Source organism: Jatropha curcas, chromosome 9, assembly GCF_041381405.1.
Source record: "Jatropha curcas cultivar XTBG-Jc1 chromosome 9, XTBG_Jcur_1.0, whole genome shotgun sequence".
NCBI classification, from domain to species: Eukaryota; Viridiplantae; Streptophyta; class Magnoliopsida; order Malpighiales; family Euphorbiaceae; genus Jatropha; species Jatropha curcas.
Window position 1 is genome coordinate 3,979,929 of NC_143159.1, and position 24,095 is coordinate 4,004,023.

The following is a 24,095-nucleotide window of genomic DNA, read 5'->3' on the forward strand; positions in this document are numbered from 1 at the left end:
GACTATTTACAAGTGTTAGGCAAGATGGGTTTGATTGATATGATAGTAGAATCTTAAACATATCAAAATGGTCCCATTTTGTCAAGAACTTGTATATGCCACACCTAACTTTACTCTTAACGTCAATATAATTGGACTGCTTTCAATTCCCAGTTTCTGTTTCATTGCACTTTTTCTCTACCGTAACAATTACTTTTCTTGTGCTGTAACAGCATTTAGAAATTGACAAGAGTCTGTTTGAGTCTCTAATGTCCACTTCTTGGAGACTTGAAAATAAGAGAAATGGGCCATTCATTCTCATTTAGTAGAGGGCTCAAGTACAATGTCATAAGCTATTATAGGCCTATTTTACTAGCTAGCTTTCTCTGGGCTAAGGCAGTCCTACCTCAGGAATGTTGTGTGTTTCATTTCTTGTCATCTATTCAGTAGTAGCTGATAATAATTCTTTGAGGCTCAATATGGTCTTTTTTTTGGGCTCAGTAGTAGTCTTTTGGGCCCTCATGTGTTTGCCCCACAAAAGTTGATGGGCTTGCTCTTCTTTGGAAAAGAATTCCAATTGTTCAAAATAAGATACTAAATGATAGAAGCAAAACAAAGTATAATCTCATAACCAAATATGAGAATACAATTTTATTCCATGTATATCAATTATACAACAAAGATAACAAATGGGATTTCTATCTTTCTTTCTCTCTCTCTCTCTCTCTCTGTCTCTCTTTCTTTCTTTTTGTCCTTTAGGTAAAATATTTGTGTACACAATGTAAATAAACAATATTAAAATCACAAATTCAGAAAGAGAATAAATTTATTTACAGAAGTTTTTAACGAGTATAAACACAAGGAATCATCAAATCTTTATTGGTTAAACGGCAAGCTGTGGAGAACTTACTTCAAGTCTATGGATACCACAAGTGGAGAGTCTCCCTTATCAACAGTAAATGTTTTTGTAATTTTCTTTGAAAGAGTAACAATTTCCAGAGTGTATCTACCCTGAAAGCCTCTAAATGCAAATTCTCCTTGCTCATCCACATGTCCGTGAGCACGAGTCAACCATTCGTCTTTAAGAACAAGATATCTTTTACCAGCTTCATTGAGTTCACCTTCTGCATTAACCAAGTGAGCGTTGTCTCGGCTCATAAATAACTCCCAGAATCCCCAGAGCATAATGCCGTCCACCGCAGGATGAGCAAAAGCTTCTCGCAGCATAACTTCCAAATCATCACCTCTAACATATTCATTAGAGGAAGACACATCAAGCTCTGTAAACCAGATTGGAAGACCAAGAATACCCAATCTATCCAAAGCAGAACTTACAATAGGCCCAACTGGACTATCTATATGTCCTTGAATTCCAATTCCTCCAACAGGAGCACCTTGTTCTTGCAAATCAAGAATCTGTTCTATGTACTTTTCTGGAGATGATCTGGTGTCATTTCCATCCTCGATGTGATAATCATTCACAAACAGAATAGCAGATGGATCAAGCTGATTGGCAGTCTTGAACATGTTTACTCGGATATCTTTACCCAACCGATCTTGATAGAATGATCCGTGCAGCATCTCATTGTTCACATCATAGTGCCGAAACTTTCCTTTGTACCGAGTGAGAAGACCTGTTAGACGATTTTGAACAGCTGTTGCCAAGTCATTTTTGTTTAGAGCTTTAATCCATGGCTGGACTGTGCCTTCCACTTCCCAAAAGATACAATGACCCCGGGTTTCTATGTTATTTTTGTTACACATATCCAACATCTCATCAGCATCCTTGTAGTTAAGGTTTCCTTGCTGTGCCTCAGTCCAGTACCATTTCAACTCATTTCCAAACACAGCCCAATTGAAATTTTTCACAAAGAAATTAACAAAATCTTCATTATCTATGTTTGTCCTGCTTATGCATGAACCGAAAGGAAAACTGTTGTGTGTTTGTTTTACTTTAATGAAAGTACCATGTAAACTGCTTGAATCCACACCAGAGAATTTTAGGGTGACATCACGTTTACGGATCTGCAATGCAGAAAAGTAAGGAAATTCAAAATCAAAGATGGGATACTAAATAAAGGAATTTGCTTGGTCATGTAAACAAAATATCCGATTTGAAAAGGCCACTCGAATTACGCATGCCTAGGCGCTAAATGCAGCTTTACATGACCAATATCAAATACTGAAATGATGAAGCAAATGAAAGCTATCCTATGATTGAAAGCAGGATTACTTCCTGCAGACAAAGTAGTGTTTTAAATGTTACATATTTGGCTGTGTTTAACAATTTTTAGAAAAACAGCTAACCAGATTGAATTCTGCAGCGCAGATCCAGGAAAATATTCAGCTACTATTTGTTTAATTTGATATGTTATTAAGGAATATAATTAATCAAATACCATGGCAATCATAACCACCAGATTACCTTGTCACTCTGCCTCCTCAAATGCTTGAACCGTGCCTCTCGGTCAACAGGGAAAATCTGAACCCCAGCAACCATTAAGTCAACACCAGGAGCAGGACCTTGGACATAAACCATGACCTTAGATGGCTGCTTTTCAATCCTGAAAGACCCACCAATTTCATGCCATCTATCGTCGTTAATCTCAACTTGTCCCCCATTGACCCACTGGCTGTCCACTCCCAGTGCAACATTCACATTTTGAGGACCAGTTGATCCAGAACCAATCTTAACCCAAGCAGATACCTGGTATGTCAAAAAAAGCTTGATTTTATCTGTGATCATCTGTGCAGGGCCCATCCATGTCTGAGTGCGTTTAGCGACTAAGATGTAACGACCGCTTAATGGCTCATGAGGTCCAAGGGACTCCCTCGCCATTGGAGGAAGTATATGCGGTGAACCAGTTGCAACAGTAAGAGTGCAATTACCAAGAGGAAACCACCCATTGGTTCCATCACTCAGATTGCTATTCTGAATTATGTTAACTCCATAGGCAGGATTCTGCAACATAAATTCCAAACTTGAGTGCTTTAAACCCTTGGGATTCAACAGAATATTGCAGACAACAAAACTTCAGTGAAGTTGAAATGTTTAAATTACTTGGATCTACCAACCTCAATTACTGGAGGAGGTGAGGGTGGGATTTTCTCAGCATGCTTTAAAACAAAACTATTGACAAGAATATCAGTGCCTGGAGGCGGACCTTCTATGTAAATCACTACTCTTTTAGGGGAACCATTGAGCAAGAACTTCCCCTGCAACTGTACCCACTCCTTATCTGTTGCCTGCAGACTACAGACAAAAACAAGCTATCATGAAAGCGATCCAAAATGCGAATGCTGATTATATCACTGATCAAATGTAGTATGAATTTTAGTTAGTTTGATTTGATTGGTGAAAATGATAAAACGCTACAATAGGAAAAACATAAAACCATGCATGTATACATGATTTAGTTTACCACAGCAGAATCATTTATAAAGCCAAATCAATGTAGGAGAAACTGAAAAAATAGTGTTTACAGATATTCCAGGTTATAGAAGCTAATAATTGTGGAGATTCAAAAGAGGAAAAAAGTACTAACTTGGCAATGCCAATATATTGTTCACGGAGATCTGGTGTTTGGACCCATAGTGTAGTCCGTACATCAGCACTAGTAACATTGTTACCAAATATCCGAACTACGGCAATGGCTTCATAAGCAAGCTTTCTCTGCACTCTTCCAGTTATCTCCTGCTGAATTCCATTCCAGCTCTGGGTGCGTTCAGTTGCAGAAGCAAAAACTTTTCCAGACTGGGGGACAATTTTCCCATCTTCCATAGAATCATGTAAGATAACCTTGCAGCCTCTTCCAGACCAGTTATTCAGGCCATCCTCAAATCTAGGATTTATGATGATGTTCTCATCTGCATCTCCAGCGTTGTCACATCTATTGCTTGCATGCTTTCCATAAAAAGAGAAAGGAAAATATTTCATATTTATCATCACAAAATAAAAAATAAATATTTACAAATAAAATTAATTTTCAAGGATACATATGAAAAGAAAATTTGGAATAGATAGCCTGCAAACCTTGTTAATTTTCAAAATATCAAAGGTTATATCTGTTCAATGAATTGGAGAGAAAATAGAATGAATAATTACCCCGAACTCGCTTGGACTGGAGCAGGTAATAAAAACTGATTCTATAAGTAAGTCCACTCCAGGAGAAGGGCCTTCCAAGTAAAAAATGACCCTCTCAGGCATGGTTGACAGGGAGAATGTGCCTTCCAACTTTTCCCACCTCTCCTTTGACACAGAAGTTCTGCAGTAGTAACTTCTGTTAACAGGATTTGTATATTTCATCAAAGAATAAAAAGAATAATGTGAAGCTACAAATTCATTACTTTCCAATGAACAAATAACGAGTAGGTGAATCTCGGCATTCCAGTTTCAAAGTTGCAAGGACATCAGCAAAACCCTGAATAAGTCCAGATACACCAACAGATGCAGAAACTGAATAAGTGGACCCTGTAGCAACCCTGCTTGTGATATCTTGCTCCAACCCCTGCCAACATTCTTTTCGATTTGAAACAACTGCATAATTACCACCTGACTTTGGTAAAAATCCTGGACGACCTGACTCGGCTGAAACCACAAAGCCATCACAGCAATTTGGGTGCCATGAGTGCAGTCCTCCAGAGAAGTCATGGTTTATTATGACATTGGTAGCACCATTGCCACTTGAACTAGCCATACTTTGGTTTACAATCTGTCAAGTAAAGCAGAAGTATATACTTTAAATAATCAGCTTCCCAGAGCCACACCTGTGTTCTTCTCATAGTTAGATTTTCAAATTCAAATCCCAGACAGAAATTTCTTTGTAAGTAGAAAACAAATAAATAGAATAGAGCAAAACCTCAGTTTACAAGAAACACATGCGTATTTATTTAAATGAATTTATTTGGTCTCTTAAACAAAAAGGGAAAAACACAATTTAGTTATGTTCATTCAGTTCATCACTATCCTTTGACACAGAATGTGACCATGGACACATGAAAACCAAACAGTCTGGGCTGCTTAATTCACTCAAATGCAAAACGTATGATGTATCATTTGTAACAAAGAGATCCTAGAAGTGTGCAAAGATGCACTTAATCCAGTGTATGTTTCATCCATATGCATTGCTTCATGGATTTTGTTCCGAAGTTAGAAAATGGACTTAGTAAATTCGGTGAATGAATTTAACTGCCTAGAAAAAATATGTTTGTATTTAAGGCATGTGTTTAAGTGTGTAAAAAACCTAGAAATATATAAATTAATAACTCTATCATCATCCAATCAATAAACAAAAGATTTCCTGAACAACGAGTTTAGAGTTTTTGGGATTCTTCAAACATGTTTTTTTTTCCAAGGTTCAGCACAGAATAATATACAGAGAAAAATACACTCCAAAGGTGACTATTGACAAACAAAAGATACCCATGAGCTACGAGAAAATAATACAAGCATCAGAACTTCAAGAAGAAAACCCAACACATTACGGAAAAAATTGAGAAACCTAAAAGCCGAAGGCAGATAAAAAATGTACCTCTAATTTCTCATTGCCATTATTCACCTGAGGATTCTCCATTGTTGCTGTGGATCTCTACAGAAACAAAAAACAAGCAAATCAGAGTAACAATGGCTTTTTAATTTTGATCATAAAATTATATAAACATGACAGCATCTCAATTCTCGTAGATCGAGAACAGAAACGAGTACCCGAGAATGTTTATGCCTGCGATTTCTCTTGAATGCTTGACCGTTGAAGCAGAAAGCAGAGAACCTCCTCATTTTATACGCACCGTTTTGGAGATTTTCAAGTGCAGTCTACGAAAAGCCCGATGCCTACCACACCAAACAGTCCATCAATTTCCCTTTCCAGCAAAGTCCACTGAACTTCTTTTGTCCTTTTGTCGGGGTTTATCAAACCTAAAGAATTAGCACGTTCTTTTCTAAATTTAAGAAAATATGCACTTTTATTTTTTTTAATCAATCCGTCTCTTCAAGGCTAAGGCTCTTCTTGAGAGTCGAGGCTTCTCTTCTACTACAATTGCTTTGTCTTGCAGATTGGGGTAAACCAACCCCGTGTGGCTCTTGAATGCTTGAATTGGAAAAGAAGGTTTAGAGATTTGGATTTGCTCCATTTCTTGATTTGAACACGATTTCTGATCCTTTTTCATCAATCCTTTGATTACAAGGCAAAAATTGTCTGTTTTCTCAGTGACGTTAGGTAAGGATGGGCTTTCACTGTTTTAACAAAGCCTAATTGGAAAAACCAGGCGTGAAAGTTATATGCTCTATGGCTATAAATATCTGTTACTGTGCTGCAACAAGTTGAGCTGCAGAAAGTTTCAAAAGAAACACAAAAAAATCCAATTCCAAGCTCAGGCCGGTCCTGGTGACTAAAATTGAGTTCTTATCTACAGATGGTGCCATTGCTTTAAGGCTATATTTTACTTCAACATAATAAATTTGTAGTGGTTTCTGGAATCTGATTTTGGCAAGCAAAAGAATCTACGTAGAAGGCAGAAGAAAACGCAAAATATTTGAAAACATCATCTCAGCTACTATGTCTGGACGTGATAGTGGAGAAACCATCAAATCCTGAACAAAATGTTACTGTAGACGGTAGATAACTAATACACTGTAACCAAAAAAGACATTACTTTGATATCCTTCTATAATTGCATTAAGCAAATAAAAGCAGGTCAATGATTCCTAATGTTCACTGCTAGTTTGAGAACTCTCTATGAACACCAAATGCCTAAATGTTTACAAGTCAATGGAAACTACAAGAGGCGATTCACCCTGGTCAACAATAAATGTCTTGTTAACTTTCTTTGAAGAGGAATCAATTTCTACATTGTAAGTCCCATGGAAACCTCTAAATCGGAACTCTAGTTGATCATTAATACTCCCATTAGCATCAGACAGCCACTCTTTCTTAAGAGCAAGGAATCTCTTACCAGCTACATTGATTTTACCATCTGCATTCACTAGATGAGCATATTTCCGGGACATGTACAACTCCCAAAATCCCCAAAGCATCACACCTTCCACTGCAGGATGTGCATAAGCCTCTCGAAGCATTACTTCCAAGTCATCTGCTCTAACGTACTCGTTAGCTGAAGAAACATCAAGTTCCGTAAACCATATTGGTAGACCAAGAGTTCCTAATTTATCCAGTGCAGAAGAAACAATGGGTCCAACTGGAACATCAATATGTCCTTGAATACCGACTCCTCCGACTGGAGCACCTTGCCCCTGTAGGTCAAGAATTTGTTGTATGTATTTCTCTGGTGATGATCTAATGTCACTTCCATCCTCTATGTGATAATCATTAACAAAGAGAGTAGCAGAAGGATCTAGTTGTTGGGCAGTTTTGAACATGTTGACTCGGATATCTTTATCCAGTCGATCTTGATAAAATGAACCATGCAGCATCTCATTGTTCACATCAAAGTGGCTGAACTTTCCCTTGTAACGAGAGAGAAGGTCTGTCAGGCGGTTCTGAACAGCAGTCATCAAGTCATTTCCATTCAAAGATCGAACCCATGGTTGAATTGCATACTCCATATCCCAGAAGATACAATGACCACGAATTTTTACGTTGTGGCTCTTGCACCATTCCACGAGCTCATCAGCTTCCTTGTAATTGAATTTACCCTCTTGTGGTTCTGTCCAGGACCACTTCATTTCATTTTCAAACACAGCCCAGTTAAAATTTTTAATAAAAAATTTAACAAATCCTTCATTGTCCAGGCTTGTTCTGGTTATGCATGATCCCAAAGGAAAACTGTTTTGTGTCTGTACAACTTTAACAAGGTTGCCAACTATATTGCTAGTGTCGGATCCAGAAAATTGTAGGATGATATCTCGCTTACGTATCTGCAAGGCAATAAAGCTGTAATCAGAAAAATTCATTATTAGTTGAAATTAGATTGATTCACATCTTAAAAATTTGCGTGATTACATTTTATTGCAAAATGGGGATCGTAAGAGGCAGGTCTTAGGTAAAGTTTAGACATTCTAGGAGTAACCTTTTAATTTTGAATAATTGAATCTAATTGTAAAAGCTGCTTTTAAGAAAATTTGCAGTGCGTCATTATTTCAGCCTACAGGATTTAAAATATGTCCATGTTTAACCTATATTCTATTTGTTTCAACGTTTCAGAACATTTATCTATATATCCTTACCAAAAAATAGTTTTCACATCATCTAACCATAGAATATAAGCTATCAGTTATTCAACAAAATAAAATCTACTAAATTTAATTTTAGCAAAGAAACAATCATTATCACAAAATTACATCTTAGAATTGCATTTAATGTAGAGAATCAGGTAAGAATGCAAGAAGCCATGGCTATTTAGACAGTGTATAATATAACTAGTTGCCGTAATGGCAGAATAAAACAGACGTGGCAGAATGCATAATAGCATAGGCCAACAGCGAGACCACATGCAAACTCATTTCCAGAATTGAAGGCAATATGCACTAAAGTTGAAGAAAGCAACTCATTCAATGTCAGCATCTAGGTTTCACTTTTGCATCATAGGCAGAAGCAATGAAAAACAAATGCCAAAAAAGTTCTGTTTGCAGATACCTTATCTGTTTGCTTCTTCAAATACTTAAATCTTGCTTTCCGATTTACAGGGAAAATATGAAGTCCTGCAACCATTAAATCAACACCTGGAGCAGGACCTTGGACATAAACCATTACGTTGGATGATTGGTTCTCAATTCTAAAGGACCCACCAACCTCATGCCACTTGGCATCATTAGACTCAATTTCTCCTCCATTGATCCACTGGCCATCCACACTGAGTGCAACGTTCAAAATTTGAGGTTCAGTTGCTCCAGCACCAACTCGAACCCAAGCAGATACTTGATATGTCAGATACACTCTCAATTTTTCAGTTAACATCTGTGCAGGACCCATCCATGAATCTATGCGGTTGGTTACTCGGATATAGTGGCCACTTAGAGAGTTATAAGGTCCAAGAGAGTCTTTCGCCATTGGAGGGAGTATGTGTGGTGAACCAGTTTCAACACTCAAGGCACAGTTACCAAGAGCAAACCACTGATTGGTGCCATCATCAAGATCGCTGTTCTCAATTATATTCAACCCAAAAGTGGCATTCTAGAAAAGGAAAAAAGAAATTCACATTTTATTCCTAAAATCTTAGAATCCAACACTACGCATAGCATGCAACATATACCACATATCAGAAGCTCCTAATTAGATATTCATAATCATGTGTTGAAAATGTGCATATATATATGTGAGAGCATAATATGACCAACCTTGGATACGGGTCGAGCTGATGAAGGGATCTTCTCTGCGTGCTTTACAATTAGACTATTTACTAGAATATCAGTTCCTGGAAGTGGACCTTCTAAATATATTACTGCTCTTGATGGGAAACCATTAAGAAGGAACTCCCCCTTCAATGCAACCCAATCTTCATCCGTTGCCTGTGAACTACAGCACACAAATCAGCTACTGTATTGGTAAAACCAACAAAATAAAAAAAATGCAAATCTTGACACCACATAAAATTTGTAAATGAGAGAACCAATGATAAAAAGAAGTGGCATTGTGGGAAGACAGCACTCAGAAATTGTCCAGAATTATACATTAATTTCAGTCAGTAGTGTCTTTAGCAAATGAGAAGAGATGAAAAGACTAACTTGGCAATAGCTATGTATTCTTCACGAAGATCTTGTTCTTGAACCCACAGGGTGAGCTGCACATCAGCACTGGTGACATTGTCACTATATACTCGAACTAGTGCAATCGCCTCATAAGCAACACGTTGCTGAACTCTTCCAGTGATCTCCTGTTCAATTCCATTCCACTTTTCTGTGCGTTCTGTTGCAGAAGCAAAGAACTTTCCTGATTGTGGAATTATTTTTCCATCTCCCATAGATTCATGAAGTTCAATCTTACAGCCTTTGGCAGACCAATTATTAAGGCCATCCTCAAACCTAGGGTTCAATATGACGTTATCCTCCTCAGCAGCAATATGGCCTTTTCTTGCAGTCTTTATGAAAGAAGGGAAGTGTAAGTAAAGATTAACAGTAATGCACTTCTCAAAATGGGCTTTTAAGAGAAAACACCAAATAAAAAAAAATAAAAAAATAAAAAAATCTTAGCTCAAGGAAACTAAAGTGACTATGTTCAGAATTGGTTCATACCAAACTTAACTGAGATCTAGCATGAATGAATCCTAAACCTCCTTATGGAACACTACAATATTACTTTTCATACTCTCACCACAACAGACATGTTGCAGTGAAAGTTTCAGGTTTTAATTATTGCCTAGCAACTCCAGTTTACTACTAAGATATATAAGCCTTCAAATTCTCATAGCAACAGAAAGGAAAGGCCATGATCACAAAACGGAATCTGAAACAAGACCACTTACAAAGGCTAGGGAAGCAAGGGCAAGAAAATACCACTAGAACAATTTCGTTAAAAGTTAAAGCGAAGGGTTAAAAGTTAAAGCCCACTGTGTAACTAGAATAGCAAGAATGTTACTGTAGCATCAGCTAACTGCATTGCCAAGGAAACGCGATGATTATGCTGACATAGCCAAAAAAAATAAAAAAAAAACAAACAGACAAACAACCAACCATCAGGTAACCGATAAGAAACTACATTGCTTAACTTTTTCTTCCCTTCAACCGTTCTTTTAAAACGGGCCATAACCAGACAACAACAGAATCATAAAAAAGCAAAAATTAATGCCAAACATTTGGTCTGTATAGCTGCAAATGTAATATCTAAAAAATAAATTGAAATTGAATAAAAATGTGGTTTTTACCTGGTGAAGTTGATTTGGCACCAGAACTGATTCAGCAGAAGTACCCAAAAGCAAAATCAGAATAGAAAGGATGGTTCGAAAGGAAAGTAATTGCTCCATGAGAAGTGAAACCGTGACTTGCCAGAGACTCCATTTTTCAGAGTAAAAAAGGGAAGAAAAAGGAGGGAAAGCTGCAATAAAAATTTTCAATCAAAGATTTTTCATCGTTTAGTGGGCGGTGGAGGAAAATGGGGAGGCGGAAAACGCCAAGAAGAGAATCGTGATTAAATTAAAAATTACAGAGAAAGGGTCACGAGAGGAGCATTGTTTCATGGAAGGAGAGTTTAAAAACTGGCTAAGAGATGGTTTTTAGCTGTAGCAAACTTGAATGGTGAACATGTTAGAGTGCAATGATTCCATGTCAGCGAGCCGGCTTTGCAGCTCTGTACACTTATCCACTATCACAAGTGCTGCCACTAGCGTATAGCAAATTGGAGGGCTAGTAAGGAGTAGCGGATAATTCAAATACCTAATCATAAACCATTACTTTAGAACTTTAGTACAGTGATTAGAATTAAGGCCACGAAAATTTTACTAGAATAATAGCAAATATTTCCTTGAAAAGACAAAAAAACGAAAAAACAAAAAGCTAAAAGGCACTCTGCCTTTGTTTTTTTTTAAATAGAAAGCGTATGTCTTTGACTATTCTCCGATAGTTTTTCCCATCTTCTGATAATAAAAGAACGAATTTTCAGCAGATTGGAAAAGGACCCATTGTGTTGGTACAAGGAATCCATAAGTTACCATAAAAGGGTTAAGCTTTAAACATCTTATTAGTTTCTAGAAAAGTTGAAAATTGGCATTAATTGGTCATTTGAAATTTGAAATTTACACAGGCTTTGGGTTTCTAGAGAGCTCCACAAGTTTCTGCTCCTTCATTATCAACAAACATAAACGGAAACTCTAATCTGTGACGTTGAAATTTACATTTTCAAATAGTAAGTTAATAATAAATAATTAGCTATGCGCCGGCGCGGTAAAGAAATTCTTCTGCTCCAAGAAGAATTGCGCGTCAACTGCGGCCGTCTATTTCTAGAAGTTCTTCTACTTTGAAATCCACCTCATATCTCTGAAGTTAAAGAGACTTCTTTCCAATTTACACATTTGTCCCTCTCCTTTAAACTCGTAGTTACAACCAAATCCAAGTGTCATTATCTAATTCGGTCTACCTGTTTCTAACAAACCTTGCAGGAAGTCTAGTGGGTCAAAAGAAAGTAGCTACGGTACAAATCGTAGCCCGTGGCTGCCTCTTCTACAAATCGTAGTCTCGTCCCTCCCTCTCTGGAACCAGACATCGCCCATTTTTAATTTAAAAATCCATAGCTTCTCTGTTCATTTAGATCCGTTTTCAGATTTCAGACTCATAGGCACGCGCATTTTGACCATTGACGAATTAGATATATATATATATATAACATTATCAGACTAATCACATGCATACGCTTACATCTAAGCTCGCGTTTCAATTTATTGTCCATGGATTCTCTCAAGGTTGAAGAAGAAGGTACTGGTTCTAGAGCAGTAGAGGATGCTGCTGTTGCTTGTACTACTTTTCCGCCGAATGGAAGATCGGAGATGGAGTTGACTCAGACAAACAAGGAAGTGAAGAAGAAGAGGAATAAGAAGTGGAAGAGAAAATATTCTTATTTGCCAAGAATTGGATGCTTGAGAATAGAAGAAGATGAGGAAGGGAATTTTGATGCGGAGGTGGAAAATGTCGGAGAGCCTGCCAATCCGGTTCACTTGGTAGTTATGGTCAACGGCTTGATGGGCAGGTTTAGCCATTCTTGATTTCATGCTCATTTACTAGGCTGTTCTTGGTTTTTCTCATGATTAGGAGAAATGTTGATTAATAATTTATTCCTCTGGTCGATTCCTTCAATTTTTGTAATTTTTGTTGCTTGAAAGATTCAGTTTTCATGCTTTATAATTTTCATTATCACACTTATGATAGGGACAAAAAGTGAAATTAATTAGATTAGTAGTCAATTAATTATGTTGTCGCTGTTTTATTAGTCTTTGATTAATAATCTAATTATGTGTTATCTGCAGCGCTCAGAATTGGAAATTTGCTGCCAAGCGGTTTCTGATACACTATCCCCGAGATATTATTGTTCACTGTGAGTCTGATTAACTTTGTCATGTCTTACAATTATTGGGTAATTTTAGTATAATTTATACTTTCTAATCCCCTAGTGATTAAGAGGGTTGAAAATGCTTCTAACGCACGAGGTATCTAGGTAGATTTTGCATTTACTACTTAAAGTTGGATTGCTTTGATTTGTTTCGGATTGGATCACGTGAGCGACAATGCAAATAAAAATTCAAAAAGATGAATGCGAATGTTTGTTATGTTTGATATATCATCTATATGCTTAAACAAACAGATATGAGTATGGCTAATTACGATGAGAAATCTATATATAACTTTGATATGGAAAGAAATTAAAATGCTTTCAATTAACAAAATAGTTCAATGTGAAGACTTGATTCTGCTACTATCTTGAATACAACTGTAACTACAGCCTGTAAGTTGTTAGCACAAAATCTTAACTCAGGCGCGTAACATTTGTTATTTCATCTGAGCCATAAGCTGGTGTTTAGAATAATTTGATTGAACTTGGAAGAAATTATCCTTCATTTGCGTGGCTGACTTTCACAATGTAAAACCTGCAAAGTTTCCATTCAGCTCATTGGATGACTCTGTTGGCTGGCTTGTTGATTATGCAGAAGCTTAGAAATTAATCAAATGTTTTATTTGATTTTGCTATATTTGTTGCCAACAGATGCATGCTTTTACTTGTATATCCATATCTTTAGGCTGTCTTTGATGGAAAACTATTACAGAATACAAACGCTGGTTTTGTTGTAAAATGAGTTGATTAGATTAACTTTCCCGCAGGCAGCAAAGCTAATTCGTTAACATTGACATTTGATGGTGTTGATGTAATGGGGGAGAGATTAGCAGAAGAGGTACATTGTATGGCTTCATCATTAAACCTTCCTTGCTGAATGTGGTTATCATGTTTCTTTTCTGCACTTCTTCTGATTGAACCACAAATCTTAATTCTTAAAATATCATTCCCTCTGTTTCAATTTGGGATTAATATTATCTGTTATCAATTTAATAAAATTGTTCCTTCCATTTGAATTTCTCTAACAAAGGTAGCAACATAACAGTATATTACTTTTATTATTTTTTCAGGTTATATCAGTGATAGAGCGTCACCCCTCTGTAAAGAAGATATCATTCATAGGCCATTCTTTAGGTGGGTTGGTAGCAAGATATGCCATCGCTAAGCTCTATGGACGATATCCTGCAAAGGCACATTCTCAAGGAAATGGAGATTGTAAAGGGGAGGTGTATGGAGATAGAGATATGGAGCAGGATAAAAGCAGAATTGCTGGATTGGAGCCTATGAATTTCATAACCTTTGCTACTCCACATCTTGGTTCAAGGGGGCATAAACAGGTAATTCATAAGATTCTTTGCAGTTGCTTTTACAGTGGAGAGTACTTTTCTGATGTTTTTTGTGAGAAATATTGGTTTCTTTGGATTTCATTATTAAATACTTTCATTCAGTTTGCATTGCGCTTTTAGTATATTGATTGTTTGTAAGATATAAATATCCTTTTGCAATAGTTCATGGGTAGAAGCTTTTACTTACCAGGGAATGTTCTGGTGACAGAATAAATTTACTGTTTATTTCAGACTATGGTTTTTGCTCTACCCTAGCTATGAAAAGTCCAAAGTGTGAATACAGTTTCTTTAGTATTCCTGTTATAGAAACTTTATGTTTCCTATTATCAGGTCCCCATGTTTTGTGGCTTTCACACTCTGGAAAAAGCAGCTTCTCATATTTCATGGTTTCTTGGTAAAACTGGAAAGCATTTGTTCTTGACTGATGGGGACAATGGAAAACCTCCTCTTCTTCTTCAAATGGTTAGCGATTGTGAAGATCTTAAATTTATGTGAGTTGCAACTATTTATGATTTATCTTTTGAAATTCAGATACTGTGTTAGCAAACATCCCAGGAAGATAATTTATAACCTGTCTTGTCCCTGCAGGTCTGCTTTGCAATCTTTCAAGCGTCATGTTGCCTATGCAAATATACGTTTTGACAGTATCCTATTATTACTTTACTATTATACTTATTGACTGTAACTCCTCAGTTTTGGATGCCCAATTATGGTAACTAGCCAATACTTGGGACATGCAAGACTTACAAGGCTTAGATAGTGTTAATTACATAATTTGTTCAGTAGATATGACCTTTTAAGCACTGAAAAGATTCTTTAATTTTACCCTGTCCATGTGATGAACTTAACACCTCATATGTCTTGTGGGATGGAGCACATCATCTTTACGGCATCAGAATGAACTTCCAAAGGTACGTTGCAGTTTCTTGAGTAAGTTGCAAACTATATTTTAAAAATTTGGTCTGATTTGTTTGAATGTTTTCCTCTTATCAGAAAAAGAATCTTTCAAGAGATGAGAAATATCGCCATATAGTACATATGGAAACAGCAAAAAGTTCTAGCCCCCAACAAGAATTACCTTTGGACGCCAAAGTTGATGAACACAAATCTATCGACATGGAAGGTTAGCTACTTAGTTGCCTCTTCAAATTAACTACTTAAATCACTTCCTTATCAAGAATTGGAAGGCACCAGTAAGTTCAATTCTGTGTTTTACTTGGTAGTTACTTCAAGGAATTGCAAGTTTGTTACGTATCAGGATAAAATGAGCAAGTGAAATTTTATTATCTGTAGGGTAAATTTATCAACTGTTTTTGTGATGAAATGGAGCTGTAGAGGAGGAGATTCCCTACTGTAACAAAAACCTTGATCTAAATTTTATTTGGATCCATCTATATTGCCTTCAGAACATCAAGAGTCCTAGTACTAGCAAGTGAAATAATAAGATTGAGAAAATAACTACAGGGGTTCTGTTTTCACCCTTACAATGGAAAATCTACCGTTATTAAATGCACTGCTGTTAGTAGCTGTTGCTTGATGAATCAAAAGATCAATTTGACAAACAATTTCTATCCTTTCACTCCCATGTAAACTTAACTGAAGTTAAAACCAATCTTGATTACTGGTTATCGGTCTTCTTATCAGTTTTTGCAATACCTGCAGAACAAATGATCCAAGCATTGACGAAACTGAACTGGGAACGAGTTGATGTTAAATTCAACGGATACAAACAAAGATTTCTTGCACATAATACTATTCTGGTAGAGTAGTTTTCTTCTTAGCATTTCCTACGCCATTAAGAACTTAAGTTTAAGGGGTTCAATATTAGTCTCTAATTTGGTCGTGTTTTTATAGAAGATCAAATTTTGCCTCTTCACCGACTATTTATCTTGTCTTTCATATTCAGGTAGCGAGGTACTGTCTGTATTCTTCTGGAGCTGACGTGGTCCAACACATGATTGACAACTTTCTTCTATAAAGGTGCAAATTTGTTGTATTATATAAATTAGTTAGTGCTTTTGCGACGACCCATTAATTGAATCCTGAAAAGGGTACTTCTTGATGATCTCATTGTGTGGTAAGAAGCTAAAATGAGACAGAGCAGAGTGGAAGCCCTTGTAAACAGGTCTATTGTACAAGTCCTTCCTCCAGTGTAAACTTGCAGGATAGAAAGGGAGAGAAAAATGAGAGAGGAGTTTGCAGGAATTGTTTATTAGCAAAATTCATGTCATATTCAAAAAAATAAAAAATAAAAAATAAAAATCCATCTAACATTTTATTCCTTGTATTGTGCATGTCAATTTTACTTGTAATATGAAGAAATGAGCTGTCAAATTCATAAAGTATGGAATTGGAGCAACTTAAATTCAAGAACATGTGAGGTGAGGCCTGCAAAATTTTGACAGAAGCCTGTTGCACATTATTATAACAGCCCAAGTCGGCCCAGTCCAGTTTCTTTTATGATAGTACCTCGAGATTTTCATTTAATTTTAATGGGATCAAATCCCTGTTTAGGCATGTGCATCTGAGTCCAATCTCTGCTGTTTGGTCCCTTTTTGGCTGGTTGCGGTATTTCCTAGTCACTGCAAACAGGTCCTCTATGCGCTGTGCTGTGCCGAATCTGAACTCTGGACCCATTTTGGGTTATGGAAACCAAACAAGGGGACACTTGCCATGCACTTGAATTATGTTTAAGTCTTTAATTTTTTTTTTTTTAGTTCTTTAATTCTTATTTCAAATTGCATGCCATACCATAACAAGTGGGGAGGAAACCAAATTGATGATCGTACTATTTATTTACTACTTAATACTAAAATTACACTAAATAGTCAATAAACTCAACTCTTTTGACTTTATTTATAAAACTTATCTGGAAAATATAATTCATCTTCGTTGATTCTGTAATTTAACTTAATAATATTTAGTCTCTGCAATATTTAAATACATTTAAAAAAAATCCCTTCAAGCTCAATGCGACCTTAATTTCCTGCATTATTAAAAATTTATTACAAGTTAATAATTAGAATTAGTGTTAGGACACAGAGTACGGATCAAACGGTTTGCGGCTCTCTTTCCAAAAGGGGTTGTGTATTGCAGGTAAAACCCACGCCCACAGCCATGTCCATACTCAGAAATTTGCAGTTCCTAAACATATATGCATGGTTTCTCAAGCAAACTCCATACTAGTCTACATGCCTACCCATCAAACAGTATCCTTCTGGGGAACTAATATATTGATTCATCCTCTTTCCAAGATAGAAGAAGGATAAGGACTTAGCGTGTCCAGCTTAACTTCAAAAGAAGCCACTTTATATAAATAGACAAAATGAAAGCCAAGAAATGAAAGAAAACCAGAAAAGGAAACTCCTCCTGATTTTCTTGATTCTTGCATGTCTTTATCTTTTTTCTTTTTGAATATTTCATTTGGCATTTGTTTGTTCTTTCAAGGTTTTTGGGGTTTTGTCTCTGTGTTCGTATTGTATTGTTTTCGCTGATTCATTTCTCGCTCCCTCATCTCTGCTGATATAGAAGAGAGTATCTAATTTTAGTGCTATAGTCTTGGTTCTCTGTTGGCTCCAAAAACGAGGTTAAGGTCCTTCCCTTTTCGTTTGAGGTCCTCCACCTTTTAATGTTTTGCCTGTCTCCAATTCTCTTTTTGCCTTACACGTTCAATCTTCCACTTTTTAGAGAGAGAAAGAAAGGAGAGTCCCTTTTTTGTATTATAGAGGTGGCAATCAAGACCTTAACCTTTCTTGCTATTACTTTTTCAGTTTTCTTTCAGGATTCAGATTCTGTACTGTACTACAACTGCCTGCCATTTCCATTCCTTTTCTTTTTTCTATATATCTATTGATTGATGTAATTTACTCCGTCTGCTATTAAAATCTCCTCTCTTCTAATTCTAATCTTCTGCACTCAAAACGACAGCCTGATCTTCCTCTCTTTCTCTCTCTAAAGAAATGGGCAGTGCTCAAATTTGCTACTGTTCAAACAGAAATAGAAAATTGACCATTTCCTTGCTGCTTTTCTTGCTTGCCACATTTACCCTCTTGAGATTTTCAGTAGAAGGTAATTTAAGTTTCAAGAAATTAGCTCAAAACGAAGCAATTAACTCCATATATTGATAGTCACTCTAACTCACTTTCTTTTGTTGCAGGAAGAGCAATTACCAAGCTACTGGAGGTTGCTTCTGCTCAGGTGAAGAAATCATATTAATTTTATATATAAATTCTAACTTCTGATATATATTATACTAATTTGATTGGAATTGAAATAATTTTGACACTATGCATATATATATATATATATAAACAGAGAGTAGAAGATGATGAGAAGGTTTTGATGAGAACTCAAGTGATAGGGTCAACGCCGCCGAGGTGTGAAAGAAGATGCAATTCTTGCGGGCATTGTGAGGCAGTTCAAGTTCCAGTAACACCACAATTTCAAAGCCATAGGAGAAATCACTTATCTACTGCAATCTCTTCCATTGCTTACTCTAGAGGTGATGATGCCTCCAATTACAAGCCTATGAGCTGGAAATGCAAGTGTGGCAACTTGATTCTCAATCCTTAATTAATTCAAATTAAGCAAATTAATCAATTAACTAATAATAGCATGTGTGCCTGGTAAGAAAATTGACAAAGAGAAAAATCATCTTTTTGAATTGTGGATATATGTAACTGACTTCAACTAGATGGAAATATCAAATATGAATTTGCAGAGTGTTCTCTTTTATTTTGCTGTGCCTGTAATAAATTGTTTTCCCCTTATAAAATATTTTTCTTTTCTGTGCAAATTCTACATCATTCAAATTGCAGAGTGACAGGAACATGAAATTTAGTGGGATTTTTTTTAATTTTTATTCAAATGTGTACGCGTTGGATGTTCAATTAATTAATAAAATTTAAGATATATATATTTGTATGTGTGAGTGAATCATCAAGCATGTATACTGTCAGGAAAGGCTCTGTTTACGTATCTTACAAGACTTATACACCATAAAGCCTGCCCACCTCGAAGGGATAAATATATATGTACACACACACATAACCTATAAAGAAAACCTAAACACACATATGTCCACCTCATTATCATCTCATACTTCCCTTTCAAGTTTCTGCAACTGCAAACTTACTTTGGTTAATGTAATCCTATCATTTATTATTAATGTGGTTTTGGGAATCTGCTGAAAATGAACATGCATCCTCTTTCTTGGAAATTTTTTGTTAATAGTCCCCGTCTCAGATCTTAATAGATACTATTAACACAAGATTATGATTAACAATAACAGGTAGCATAATTGTTTATAACTCTGTTCATTTAGAACGAATTTGCTACATCTAAAATCAAGAATTGACTGCACCACCAGACTTTATTATTATAAATTCTTCATCTTCATTTTATTCTGTTCTAGCTAGAGATCAGGGGAGCTTCGGAGCTGAAATTGGAAATGATAAATAGATTAGTCATTTTGATTGTTGTGGGTCTGAAAAAGATATAGGGATAGAACGCTCAATTAATATATGCAATAAATGCGGTGGTTCTGGGTAGTTCCTTCCTTCCTTCCCCAGTTTATCCCTTCCATTCTAGTAAGTTGTAGTAATAACCTCCGCTCCTGTAATCTAAATGATGTGATGGTTTTGTTTCTCTTTGCTGTGTCTATTTTCATCATCTCATCTCATCTGATTCTGATGCTCTTTTTGTTTGTAATAACAAAGTCCATATCACTTCAATGCCGACACTCAGTTGCAACAAAAACCCAAAAATTTTATCATCTTGGCTGCCATTGCATTGCATGTCCATGTGAAACTATTTTCATGTGTTTCTTTTTTTTCTTTTTTTTTTTCCCTTCTTTTCCACAATAAATAAATGAATACTTTGAATTGTTAATAATTGTTTCCATACATTCACTAAGTATTAAAAAAAGGTAATTAACTACTTAATCACTAATTCTTAGCCAAAATTACTATCACATTTCTATTGTTTGGTAAAATTATTGTTGTCCAGGTTAACCCCGGTAAATTTCTCTATCTTAAAAATGTCATTTTTTGTCATTAAATGAGAACTAAATAGTAATCTAATAATGCATGTAAGGAATTAGAAAGTTCTATTATATTAAATATAAATAATTAAATATAATAAGATATTTAAAAATAAAAAAAAGAACGTTTTAGACAAAAAGAATCAAGTAGTTTATAGTGCTAAATTTCAAAGACGAAGAAGTGATTTTACTAAGTAATCTAAAATATTTAATAACAAAAAAGAGGGATCATGGGGCTGAAACAGGTTTCGGACCAAAACCTTCAGAATGCCGAAACAAAGTTTAGTTAAATCTCGAACATAGGCCACGGCCCATCCTATGGCCCATCTATCAACGATGCCAAGGCCCATTCCATTTCAACGAATGGCAGCAGTCGATTTCCACAAAAAGAATTCCACTACAGTTTCAGACGCGTGAATCCAATGGAGAATTTTATTTATTTACTTTTGGAGGAGGAGAATTTTATTTTTAATATTACTGAAAAAGAGTCAGCAAATCCCTTTAAAAATAATTATTAGATGTAAAATCGCATAGTAATAGTGTTAAACTATGAATAATTACCTATTTAGTTCATAAATTTTAGTTCATAATTATATATGAGATTTCACATATTAAACTCTAGTTTTCTTTTTTTCAAAAGATATCATTTTTAGTGTTAAACTTGAAAACTTAAACAATAATTCAATAGTGAATGCAAGAGACTTAACATTAACATTGTATTAAATGTGAAATACCAACTAGTCAATGATTAAAAGGTATTTAATCGTTAAAAAAAAAAAAAAAAACTAGAATCTGGAAAGCCCATCTTTACCTCAGTAGGATAATTTACAAAACAAAAACTTTTTGAAACACTCTGCTTTGTTCCATAAATATAACATTTTTTAGGGAAAAATGCATGCTAAAAACGAAGTCGTTTCACTATAACCAAAGAAGGCATTAATTCCATGCCAAGCAGTACAGAAATCAATGCCGACAATTGTGTCCCAGACACACGTACACTGAGCTTCTTGTGGTGGGCGTTTTTGGAGCTACTCTCACACTCTGCATCTGCCTGTTAGAGAAAGAAAGAGAAACAATGCTCACTCGCACCCCTTAACCACCTCCTCCTTCCCTTCATCCCTTCCATTTCTATTTTCAGCCATGTCGTTTTTCTTTGCCATTTCTTTGGAGCATAAGCGCAAACAATAATTCTTTGGAGTACATACCTTATATATTGCGTCGCTCCGGACGACTAATATTACTTTCTTTTCCGTTTTTGGCAATTGTATCGTACACGGCACAGACACAAACACCCATTTCGTTTAAAGGCTTAAAGATTGATTCTTTCCGCTTTCCATTTCATTTTCACGGATCTGAAGTTCAGTTTTCTTACTGGTACCCTCTTTTCTCTCTCACCTGTATTTCTTTTCTTTTCAATGATCTTGTTTGAGTTTTGCGATTTTGCTGCATTTTATGATCTTTTAATTGGATTGCTCGTTCTAATCATTTCGGTATCTGTCTGATTAATTTTGTAATCTTACTTACTTTGCCTTTTTCTCTATCCTTAGTTCCTGTTTTTCCAATTATGGCTTTGTGCACTTTGTCTGTTTGTCTATAAATGAACCTGGGATTGAGCCAAGTTTCTAGTTTTTGTGCTTGGAAGTTGGAAAGGTAATACTTGTCCCTTGCTTCCAGTATTCTAATTCAGCTCCAAATGCCTTTCAACTTAATTATGGTGCTTATATAATTGGATGCGTATAATGAAAGATCTCAATCTATATTTCATGATGATATAATGTTATTGAATAATCACCAAACACGTAGCCAAGTTCTTTCTTGCCCACTGAGTAGGCGAAGAAGCTGGAGTTTATCTGTTTTTTCGCCCTCCAAACTTAATGATGCAGGGTTATATGGTATTCAGGTATTGCCCATGTGCAATATCCGTTCCTTGTTTTGTCATTTGGGACCAAACAAACAATAATCTTGCCTTAGTTATGTTGATTGTTCTGGTTTATTTTGTTTTGATTTAGTTTGTTCTGGTTTTTGTTTGCATTCATAGTTTGGAAGGACTTACACAGATTTTAGCAGGCGAGTATGTTGAAGCTACAACCTACTAGAAATCTGAGGTCCAGAGGCTTTAAGGTGAAACATTTTCTTCAGATATGTCTGTTGCTTGCAATTTGCTTCTGGTTGCTTAACCAACTCAAGAACTCGTACAATGCGAAAAAGGAATATGAGGATAGCACTGGAAATATATCAGAAATGGAGCAAAATGGGCATGAAAATATAAAACTTGGGAGGAAAGGCCTGCATCCTCGAGTTGATGAAGCAACTTCTTTGGCAGAAAGCCAAGGGGATAAAGCAGAATTTGAAGAAGAGATTGAAGAGATTAAGCCCGAAGATGTTGAAGATGATGGAAGAGGCGGTGGAGATGATGAGATTGATGGACATGATCAAGATCGAGCAGAAGAGGAAGAATCTGATGAAGTAGAAGATTTGATTGATGTAGATGATCGGGAGAGGGATGTGGGAGGTGAAGAGCAAGAAAGTGAAGAGAAAAGCAATCGAGTTGAGGAAGTAAGTTCGGTAAATGATCAAACGCAAAATAAAGGAGTGAGAAATTCACTAGAGGAACATTATAAGGGTGATGATGCTTCCAGTTCTGTGCAACACAACACGCGGACTCTAAGCACTGAAATTGGTGATAATGGTGAAATTGATTCAGCCAATGAGAAACCCCAAGTTATGCTCAATTCCAGATTAATGCTTATGGATAAATCTCATTTGCTGAATGAAAAAGATACACTTCCAGAGAAAATTCCCAACTCAAAAGGAACAGCTATTGGAAAACACAGATTCCTGCAAGCTGTTTCTAGGCAGCAATATAGAAGCTCCAATGAAGCCATAAAAAGTAGGCAACCAAATATTAACTCAACAATTTCCACTATGTCTCCTAATTTAGATGCAGTTGATTCTGGGATAGCAACTGTCTCTAGGTCTATGGTAACAGAACAGATTATGAAGCTTGGCGCCGCTGCTTTATCAGAGGGAAAGATAACTTTTGCAGCCATCAATGAGAATAATTATACAGCAAACAGTAAAGGTTCTGAATCTGTTGCAAATGTAATAGCAGAGACTGCAGTGAATTAGTGAAGATATAGGCTACACCAAATGCTCGCTTATGCCCTAATCCAACATAAAACCAGAAGATAGAGAAGATTTACTTAACTAGAGATGATGAGAGCTATTAACAAATGCAAATGCAAAATGCAAAAGAGTGATACATCTTGATAATTACGCCATATAGGTTCAGGTTCACCCCTTTTAGATTGGGGGATTTAAAATACTCCCACATTTTTACAATTATCTTGTAGTTTTGCAATTGTACATATATCTCTAATATATATGCCTCTCTTTTATGCGTCAAATTAATTAATGCCTAGATTAAAATGCATCAAAACTGGTTCTGATCACTTCTAGAAGTTGGTAATCAAACGTCCTGTTGTATTACTGAAAAAAAAAAATTGGAAAATCAGTTTTTCCATTTCTTCTGTGTACCCTTTGGTATTGCAGGCCTGAGGGAGCAGATTGGTAGCATAGCACGAGAAATTACTACTGGGTAGGATTAATCATGAGCTTTCTTTAGAGCCAAGGCCTGTCTTGACTCAAATTTCTACCTACCATTTAAGTCCAATTTTTAAAAATTTTGCTTTTTGTTCAACCGAACTGGCAAAATTGTTGCTACATAGTCATAGAATGTTC

The 24,095-nt window shown here is 36.0% G+C and overlaps 5 protein-coding genes across 11 annotated transcripts; 3 read left to right on the plus strand and 2 right to left on the minus strand.

Moving 5' to 3' along the window:
• Nucleotides 1–599: 599 nt before the first annotated feature.
• LOC105630790 (endo-1,4-beta-xylanase 1) lies at nucleotides 600–6,367 on the minus strand. The gene is made up of 8 exons (XM_012212748.4): nucleotides 5,684–6,367; nucleotides 5,511–5,567; nucleotides 4,327–4,691; nucleotides 4,085–4,244; nucleotides 3,525–3,883; nucleotides 3,055–3,232; nucleotides 2,405–2,941; nucleotides 600–2,004 (listed from the first exon to the last, which is right to left on the minus strand). The coding sequence occupies exons 1-8, from the start codon at nucleotides 5,753–5,755 to the stop codon at nucleotides 886–888; spliced, it is 2,847 nt and encodes a 948-aa protein (XP_012068138.1). The 5' UTR covers nucleotides 5,756–6,367; the 3' UTR covers nucleotides 600–885.
• Nucleotides 6,368–6,509: 142 nt separating this feature from the next.
• Nucleotides 6,510–11,366, minus strand: LOC105630789 (endo-1,4-beta-xylanase 1). The gene is made up of 5 exons (XM_012212747.4): nucleotides 10,795–11,366; nucleotides 9,659–10,011; nucleotides 9,272–9,449; nucleotides 8,571–9,107; nucleotides 6,510–7,852 (listed from the first exon to the last, which is right to left on the minus strand). Exons 1-5 carry the CDS (start codon nucleotides 10,891–10,893, stop codon nucleotides 6,737–6,739), a joined length of 2,283 nt encoding a protein of 760 aa, XP_012068137.1. The 5' UTR covers nucleotides 10,894–11,366; the 3' UTR covers nucleotides 6,510–6,736.
• Nucleotides 11,367–11,794: 428 nt separating this feature from the next.
• On the plus strand, nucleotides 11,795–18,726 carry LOC105630786 (alpha/beta-Hydrolases superfamily protein). 5 transcript variants are annotated; one of them, XM_089725546.1, is made up of 12 exons: nucleotides 11,795–12,608; nucleotides 12,886–12,953; nucleotides 13,736–13,806; nucleotides 14,039–14,305; nucleotides 14,645–14,805; nucleotides 14,903–14,958; nucleotides 15,173–15,225; nucleotides 15,308–15,437; nucleotides 15,959–16,074; nucleotides 16,221–16,294; nucleotides 18,471–18,511; nucleotides 18,629–18,726. In XM_089725546.1, exons 1-10 carry the CDS (start codon nucleotides 12,310–12,312, stop codon nucleotides 16,290–16,292), a joined length of 1,293 nt encoding a protein of 430 aa, XP_089581672.1. In that variant the 5' UTR covers nucleotides 11,795–12,309; the 3' UTR covers nucleotides 16,293–16,294; nucleotides 18,471–18,511; nucleotides 18,629–18,726. The 5 variants fall into 5 exon arrangements, 4 of the variants coding, with proteins under 4 accessions (XP_089581672.1, XP_089581673.1, XP_089581671.1 ...); XM_089725547.1 differs by lacking the exons at nucleotides 18,471–18,511; nucleotides 18,629–18,726 and adding an exon at nucleotides 16,634–17,001; XM_089725545.1 differs by lacking the exons at nucleotides 18,471–18,511; nucleotides 18,629–18,726 and having other exon boundaries at nucleotides 11,805–12,608; nucleotides 16,221–16,595.
• Nucleotides 17,094–19,109, plus strand: LOC105630787 (EPIDERMAL PATTERNING FACTOR-like protein 2). Its single transcript, XM_012212746.4, has 3 exons — nucleotides 17,094–18,382; nucleotides 18,471–18,511; nucleotides 18,629–19,109. The coding sequence occupies exons 1-3, from the start codon at nucleotides 18,274–18,276 to the stop codon at nucleotides 18,884–18,886; spliced, it is 408 nt and encodes a 135-aa protein (XP_012068136.1). The 5' UTR covers nucleotides 17,094–18,273; the 3' UTR covers nucleotides 18,887–19,109.
• Nucleotides 19,110–21,316: 2,207 nt separating this feature from the next.
• Nucleotides 21,317–23,761, plus strand: LOC105630785 (uncharacterized). Of its 3 annotated transcripts, none has more exons than XM_020678070.3 (2): nucleotides 21,317–21,728; nucleotides 22,419–23,761. In XM_020678070.3, exon 2 carries the CDS (start codon nucleotides 22,428–22,430, stop codon nucleotides 23,481–23,483), a length of 1,056 nt encoding a protein of 351 aa, XP_020533729.1. In that variant the 5' UTR covers nucleotides 21,317–21,728; nucleotides 22,419–22,427; the 3' UTR covers nucleotides 23,484–23,761. The 3 variants fall into 3 exon arrangements, with proteins under 3 accessions (XP_020533729.1, XP_012068132.1, XP_012068130.1); XM_012212742.4 differs by having other exon boundaries at nucleotides 22,422–23,761; XM_012212740.4 differs by having other exon boundaries at nucleotides 21,318–21,728; nucleotides 22,393–23,761.
• Nucleotides 23,762–24,095: the final 334 nt, after the last annotated feature.

What these genes read in the sequence shown, in the direction of transcription:
- LOC105630787 (XM_012212746.4), top strand. Translation starts at nt 18,274, where the DNA reads ATGGGCAGTGCTCAAATTTGCTACTGTTCAAACAGAAATAGAAAATTG. An exon ending in CTTGAGATTTTCAGTAGAAG is followed by an intron (nt 18,383 to 18,470) that starts GTAATTTAAGTT and finishes CTTTTGTTGCAG; the next exon opens with GAAGAGCAATTACCAAGCTA. An exon ending in TGGAGGTTGCTTCTGCTCAG is followed by an intron (nt 18,512 to 18,628) that starts GTGAAGAAATCA and finishes ATATATAAACAG; the next exon opens with AGAGTAGAAGATGATGAGAA.
- LOC105630785 (XM_020678070.3), top strand. Translation starts at nt 22,428, where the DNA reads ATGTTGAAGCTACAACCTACTAGAAATCTGAGGTCCAGAGGCTTTAAG.
- LOC105630790 (XM_012212748.4), bottom strand. Translation starts at nt 5,755, where the DNA reads ATGAGGAGGTTCTCTGCTTTCTGCTTCAACGGTCAAGCATTCAAGAGA. An exon ending in GCAGGCATAAACATTCTCGG is followed by an intron (nt 5,568 to 5,683) that starts GTACTCGTTTCT and finishes TTGTTTCTGTAG; the next exon opens with AGATCCACAGCAACAATGGA. An exon ending in CGTTATTTGTTCATTGGAAA is followed by an intron (nt 4,245 to 4,326) that starts GTAATGAATTTG and finishes TTACTACTGCAG; the next exon opens with AACTTCTGTGTCAAAGGAGA.
- LOC105630789 (XM_012212747.4), bottom strand. Translation starts at nt 10,893, where the DNA reads ATGGAGCAATTACTTTCCTTTCGAACCATCCTTTCTATTCTGATTTTG. An exon ending in GAATACATAGCTATTGCCAA is followed by an intron (nt 9,450 to 9,658) that starts GTTAGTCTTTTC and finishes TGTGTGCTGTAG; the next exon opens with TTCACAGGCAACGGATGAAG. An exon ending in TGAAGAAGCAAACAGATAAG is followed by an intron (nt 7,853 to 8,570) that starts GTATCTGCAAAC and finishes ATTGCCTTGCAG; the next exon opens with ATACGTAAGCGAGATATCAT.
- LOC105630786 (XM_089725546.1), top strand. Translation starts at nt 12,310, where the DNA reads ATGGATTCTCTCAAGGTTGAAGAAGAAGGTACTGGTTCTAGAGCAGTA. An exon ending in CAAATCTATCGACATGGAAG is followed by an intron (nt 15,438 to 15,958) that starts GTTAGCTACTTA and finishes TCTTCTTATCAG; the next exon opens with TTTTTGCAATACCTGCAGAA. An exon ending in TTGCACATAATACTATTCTG is followed by an intron (nt 16,075 to 16,220) that starts GTAGAGTAGTTT and finishes TTTCATATTCAG; the next exon opens with GTAGCGAGGTACTGTCTGTA.